Source organism: Dendropsophus ebraccatus, chromosome 5 (genome assembly GCF_027789765.1).
Source record: "Dendropsophus ebraccatus isolate aDenEbr1 chromosome 5, aDenEbr1.pat, whole genome shotgun sequence".
NCBI classification, from domain to species: Eukaryota; Metazoa; Chordata; class Amphibia; order Anura; family Hylidae; genus Dendropsophus; species Dendropsophus ebraccatus.
The window spans coordinates 12392054-12399142 of NC_091458.1; the positions used below are offsets into that span (position 1 = coordinate 12392054).

A 7089-nucleotide genomic window follows, 5' to 3' on the forward strand; every position below is an offset into this window, starting at 1 on the left:
TGGTCTTTGTTTTTCCCTCTCACCTCTTCTCCATTGAGTGGGTTCTTCTCGTACTAAGACTACAATATATATTAATGGTAATTATAATAACATCTCCCTTCAGTTTATGGCTTTGCTTTATGAACTCAGGGATTAAGTCAGTTAGGAACACATGAATGACGTTCTTCCAGACCTTCTTGTCTTCTCCTTGAGTTCTCCTTCAGGTTTCTTAATAACCTGTTCCTCATATTTTGGGTTCTCTGCTTTCATCTCCTTGTTGTGCATTATCTTTCTCTTTCAACTCTTCTAAGCAGAATTGTCTTCTCCATTTAGTTGGGTCTTCTCATGTCCATATTAAAGAGATTTTCCTATAACTCTTGATGGTTAAAGCTATTGGTTGCAATAGTCCTGTATGAAGTCTATAAGAAGTCATCAGGGAACTTCCACCACAGACTATGGAGTAATGCAGTGCAGAACCAGGAACAAGCAAAAGGTGAGTTTTTGTTTTTTATTTACCTTTTCATTACTTGACCCTTTATAAATTTGTTAAATGCCCAGAAAACTCCTTTAAGATGTTCTCCCTCATTATTTGTTCTCAAGCCAAGGATCCACATCTCTTCCTTGGCTCTTCAATAATTACTGGTGTTTTTTTTACATGAACATTTTTATCGATTCTTTGGATACAACTGATGAAACTTGTATTTTCTTCTTTAATTCAGGATCCTATGGTTAAACTTCTCTGATTTGGAAAAAGACAACATGGAAAATGCTTTCAACATCAGCAAAAACCTGGTCCTCCTGGGACTGGAGGAGATGGAAGGACTAAAATATCTGTACTGTGCCCTGTCCATTGTCCTCTATTCATTTATTCTACTCTCAAGTATTACTATTGTAGCTGTTGTAGTTGCAGATACAAGGTTACATGAACCCATGTACATACTCATATGTAATCTGGTCCTTAATGGAATTTTCGGCAGCTCATTATTGTTCCCGAAGCTTCTAGTTGACCTCATCACCTCATCCACCACTATCACTCATGGTAACTGTATTGCCCAAGCTGCTTGTGTGGCTCTATTTGCATTTATTGAAATGAGCACATTCATCCTTATGGCGTTTGATCGATATTTGGCCGTTTGTCACCCGTTGCGCTATAACATGCTTGTAACTAATGAGAGGATTATATCTGTCATTATTGGATCCTATGTAGTGATTTTCATACTTACACTCATAGGATTGCTCCTCACAGGGAAGCTTCCTCTTTGTGGGAACAGAATAAACAATATTTTTTGCGACAATATGTCGATGGTCATTCTCTCCTGTGTGGATTCTTCAGTCAGCCAACTCTACGCCACTTCTGTGGTTGGCGCCTACTTGTGCTTCACCATCTTCATCACCATTTTCTCCAATCTGCAGATATTTCTTGTCTGCTTGAAAATCACTGGAGAATCCCGTCAGAAAGCCGTCCACACCCTGGTCACCCATCTACTAAACCTCTCTATCTTTTTACTAGGAGTCTTATTCATTTTTATCAGGTACAGGCTGGGCAGTATTAAGCTCCCGATTATTGTCCACGTTCTTCTCTCTGTCACTACTCTCATTGTCCCACCATTGTTCAACCCCTTGATCTATGGAGTCCGCACAAACGCCCTGAAGATGAGGGTTATTCATCATTTACAGACAGTGCATGTTTGGTCAAAATGGACTTCAACACAGAAGCATTTTATACCTTTATCTGTTATAAGTCACAGTCGGAGTAGAACGTAAAACAATAAGAGTCTAATAAACCTATTCTGTATAGTGTTTGCTTCTGATGATGTTATGGGTTAATAATGGTGACCTTCCTCAGATTTGCAAATTGAGCTACATCAGATAATAGGGTTCAGTATTATTTGGTATAGATACAGGATACTTAGTAGCTGAATAACCATCATTGTGTACAACAAGGCCTGGTGGCACTATTGTAAAATCAATACTTTGTATATGTGTACAAACTTTGGTGATCCTGTGGAATTTAGGCAGCCTTAAAGTTCTGAACTTATAGGGGGAGATTTATCAAAGAGTGTAAAATGTAGACTGGTGCAAACTGCCCACAGCAACCAATCACAGTTCCTCTTTCCTTTCACCAGACCTGGAAGCTGAGCTGTGATTGGTTGCTGTGAGCAGTTTGAACCAGTCTAAATTTTACACCCTTTGATAAATCTCCCCCATAGGGTTCTCTTAACTGCATCCATAGATATAGGTACAATTCCAAGAAAATGTAAGCAAACCCTTTGGAAATTCTTCAATCTTAGCAAAAAATGCTAATGGCGCTAAACCCTTATTTTGCAAGAAGACCCGTTCCAGATTGAAGAAGAAACACTGCCAGGCTCCTAACCCAAGCTACGTCTCCACTATGGAAATTCTTGGAATTCTGCATAAATTATTAGTAAAATGTAGTCTTATTATTCCCTATAAACTGTGCTACCTTGTTGGTTGAGTTGAATTCGAGACAAAGGAATATTAATGTAGGAAACTGAGATATAGCCAAAATTTAGCTACCACCTTCCCTGCAGAGAAGAGAATGGCCGTAACAAAGGTAGAGTCAGCCCTGGTCACAAAGTTATCAGGGTCAACCAAAGGTTAGCAGGTTTTCGGGTTATTTGGTTACGATACTCCCTTCATTTAAAGTGTGTCTGTCATAATAAAAAAAAAAACTGGACATGTAACATGGGTATGTAAAAGTTTTGAGACCCCCATCAATCAGAAGAATGAATGACATCTGGCAGTACGCTGCACTTCCTTGCTGTCAGTTGTCTCCATCCATGCAGCCCCATTGACTTATAATGGTATACCGTCAAACTTTTACAGAAAGCAAATAAGGACTTACAAGGTGTCATGCCCTGTGTGCGCTACAGACCCAGCCACCCCCGAACATTAACCCAAATCACACCACTTACTAGAGATGAGTGTGTCTCAAGCACGCTCAAGTTCAGTTGTACAGCATTTGAACACCAGTTACTGAAGAAGTTGAAAAACATGGATACAGCGTATGGCCTTATTCACACGTCCCGAAATCTATAGATCTGTATTTCCATACTCAAGTTAGTGCACATGTCTATGGGGCTATTCCCACAATCAGTAGATTACAAGGTCGCAAACCAATCCTGAAAAGAATTCGGAAATGTCCTAGTGCGAACCCAGATTTTTCGGCAGATTCTCTCATAGAAATCAATGCTATCTGCTATTCTCCACAGATTGTAACCTGTTTGGCATCTGTATTTCCATAAAATAATAAGGATGAGTCATTGGTCACATGCTGAAAGGTTGTGTTTCTAAAAAACGGATTTACGGAAATACAGATGCACTACAGATGCCCAATCCATATTATTTTTTAGCAGATTGCACGGGTGGATAGCGGGAGGAATTTACAGACGTGAAAAAATACTGAACGTGTACATAAGGCCTGTTACCAATGGGTGTATCCATGTTTTACAGGCAGCCTTAAACTGAATACAGCTTCTCTTGCCACCAGTATTCAAATATCGAATGATTAAAGGGACTGTACCATCAGGCCTGGGCTGAAGCATTGGAGGCGGGCTGACCCACCCCCAGTGGGAGGAAACCCCCGCCCCTCTATGATACAGCTCCATTGAATCTAATGAAGTAGTGTCATAGAGGGGCGAAGGTTTTCTCCCACTGGGGGTGGGTCAGCCCGCCTCCAATGCTTCAGCCCAGGCCTGATGGTACAGTCCCTTTAAACTTATGCGCTCATCTCTAGACCTTACCCTTTCCACCCAATGCGTGTGAGTGCAGGGGCAAATCCAAATCCAGTATACTGAGGCCAATATTACCAGATACCAGTAGGGTTGGTCCGAACCGAGTTCGGTTCGGGTTCGTACGAACCCGAACTCTCGATAATGATTCTCGCTGTCTGCCCGCTCCGTGCAGCGGGCGGACCGCCTGGAAAACTGGGATATAGGCATAGCCATAGGCTGTATCCCAGTTTTCCAGACGGTCCTCCCGCTGTATCCACCCTCTCCACGGAGCGGGCAGACAGTGGGAATCTGATGCAGAGCGTTTGGGTTCATACGAACCCGAACCTTGGAGGGTTCGGACCATCCCTAGATACCAGTATACAGGGGGCAAATATTACCGCCTCACATTTCTACCACACAGTGACCTGATAATAAATAATGAATAATAATAAATAATGATTGGCACAATGGTGGGGCCAGACACGGGATGTCTTATACATACTTCTCATACATGGACTCTGGTTAGTAAAGCTTTGGGGGAGCACAGAGCAGGACACAGTGGAGAGAGCGATGGTCACAGCTCAGCAGCAGTCGGCTCTGTGACAGAATGCTGAGGAGCAGCAGGATGCCGCCCTGTGTCAAATGTTAAGAAGACTATGGCAGACACTTAAAGAGGACCTGTCACCCCCCGTGGTGGGGTGACAGGCTCCTGACCTCCTGCTAGATCCCCCTATACTCACCTAATCACGCTTCCTGATGCGGTCGTGTCACGGAGATATCAGCTCCCGAAGCCCGGCGCGCGCGCACACAGCAGAGTCTGACGCTCATAGAGAATGAATGGGGAGTCCGATGCTCCATCATTCTCTATGGGCATCGGACTCTCCTGTCAGCGCGCGCCGGGCTTCGGGAGCTGATATCTCCGTGACCCGACCGCATCAGGAAGTGGGACCCGGCGCTATTAGGTAAGTATAGGGCGCTCTAACGGCGGTCGGGAGCCTGTCACCCCAGCACGGGGGTGACAGGTATCCTTTAAAGGGGTACTCCACTAAAAAACATTTACCCACATTTCTATTCCTTTCCCCAGCATATACATTACTCACATAGCGATGTTTAATCTGTTCTGCTGTTAAATCTGTTCAGCCACTTTTCTGCTCTCAGCTGCTGCCCAGGAAGTTTTGTAGCTTCTATTTTTTCTACTACTGGTGACCCCCTCTTATCTCTAGCTGCCGCCATTTTGTGTCCCCTTTTATCTCTATCTGCCGCCATTTTGTGTCCCCTCTTATCTGTAGCTGCCACCATTTTGTCTCCCCTCTTATCTCTAGCTGCCGCCATTTTGTGTCAGCCTGTCAGCGTGCAGCCATTTTGTGTCAGCCAGTCAGTGTGCTGCCATTTTGTGTCAGCCTGTCGGTGTGCCGCCATTTTGTGTCAGCCTGTCGGTGTGCCGCCATTTTGTGTCAGCCTGTCAGTGTGCAGCCATTTTGTGTCAGCCTGTCAGTGTGCCGCCATTTTGTGTCAGCCTGTCAGTGTGCAGTCCCTTCCTCATGGCTAATTTGCATCAGTTGTCCTGTCACTTCTGATTGGCCTGTTAGTCACATGGTGCTTGCTGGCCAATAAGCAGGCAGACTGGGATACTGATCACATGCTCATGCTGAACCAATGGAATCTCTCCTATATGGATGTCAGTAATGGCTGTGCACCTTCCCAGCTACAATATACGGCTGTTTCCTCACACAGGCAGGTCCTGTACTCTCCTATATGGAATTACCTCACATATATCTGTCTATTACTGACTGTTATATACACAGCTCTGCTACCTGGGAAAGCTGGGTGCTTGTATGTGTGACTGAGGGGCAGAAGTGTATATGTTATTCCTGCACAAGCTTCATGTCATCTCATAACAACGTGTGTGAGGGGGAGGTATACAGAGATATACAGAGATATCAGGAGAGACAGAGAAGGGGGAGATATACAGAGATAGCAGGAGAGACAGAGAAGGGGAGAGATATACAGAGATAGCAGGAGAGAGAGAAGGGGGAGATATACAGAGATAGCAGGAGAGACAGAGAAGGGGGAGATATACAGAGATAGCAGGAGAGACAGAGAAGGGAGAGATATACAGAGATAGCAGGAGAGACAGAGAAGGGGAGAGATATACAGAGATAGCAGGAGAGACAGAGAAGAGGGGGAGATATACAGAGATAGCAGGAGAGACAGAGAAGGGGGGGAGATATACAGAGATAGCAGGAGAGACAGGGAAGGGGGGGGGGAGATATACAGAGATAGCAGGAGAGACAGAGAAGGGGAGAGATATACAGAGATAGCAGGAGAGACAGAGAAGGGGAGAGATATACAGAGATAGCAGGAGAGAGAGAAGGGGGAGATATACAGAGATAGCAGGAGAGACAGAGAAGGGGAGAGATATACAGAGATAGCAGGAGAGACAGAGAAGGGGAGATATACAGAGATAGCAGGAGAGACAGAGAAGGGGGGGATATACAGAGATAGCAGGAGAGACAGAGAAGGGTGAGATATACAGAGATAGCAGGAGAGACAGAGAAGGGGGAGATATACAGAGATAGCAGGAGAGACAGAGAGGGGGGAGATATATAGAGATAGCAGGAGAGACAGAGAAGGGGGAGATATACAGAGATAGGAGGAGAGACAGAGAAGGGGAGATATACAGAGATTGCAGGAGAGACAGAGAAGGGGGAGATATACAGAGATAGCAGGAGAGACAGAGAAGGGGGGAGATATACAGAGATAGCAGGAGAGACAGAGAAGGGGGAGGTATACAGAGATAGCAGGAGAGACAGAGAAGGGGAGATATACAGAGATAGCAGGAGAGACAGAGAAGGGGGAGATATACAGAGATAGCAGGAGAGACAGAGAAGGGGGGAGATATACAGAGATAGCAGGAGAGACAGAGAAGGGGGGAGATATACAGAGATAGCAGGAGAGACAGAGAAGGGGAGATATACAGAGATAGCAGGAGAGACAGAGAAGGGGGAGGTATACAGAGATAGCAGGAGAGACAGAGAAGGGGGAGATATACAGAGATAGCAGGAGAGACAGAGAAGGGGAGATATACAGAGATAGCAGGAGAGACAGAGAAGGGGGATATACAGAGATAGCAGGAGAGACAGAGAAGGGGGGGATATACAGAGATAGCAGGAGAGACAGAGAAGGGGGGAGATATACAGAGATAGCAGGAGAGACAGAGAAGGGGAGATATACAGAGATAGCAGGAGAGACAGAGAAGGGGGAGATATACAGAGATAGCAGGAGAGACAGAGAAGGGGGAGGTATACAGAGATAGCAGGAGAGACAGAGAAGGGGGATATACAGAGATAGCAGGAGAGACAGAGAAGGGGGGGAT

At 45.1% G+C, this 7089-nt stretch overlaps 1 protein-coding gene across 1 annotated transcript; it reads left to right on the forward strand.

Annotated features, from left to right (window-relative positions):
- Positions 1-738: 738 nt before the first annotated feature.
- Positions 739-1743, forward strand: LOC138794087 (olfactory receptor 4C6-like). Its single transcript, XM_069972853.1, has one exon. It carries the CDS (start codon positions 739-741, stop codon positions 1741-1743), a length of 1005 nt encoding a protein of 334 aa, XP_069828954.1.
- Positions 1744-7089: the final 5346 nt, after the last annotated feature.

What these genes read in the sequence shown, in the direction of transcription:
- LOC138794087 (XM_069972853.1), top strand. Translation starts at nt 739, where the DNA reads ATGGAAAATGCTTTCAACATCAGCAAAAACCTGGTCCTCCTGGGACTG.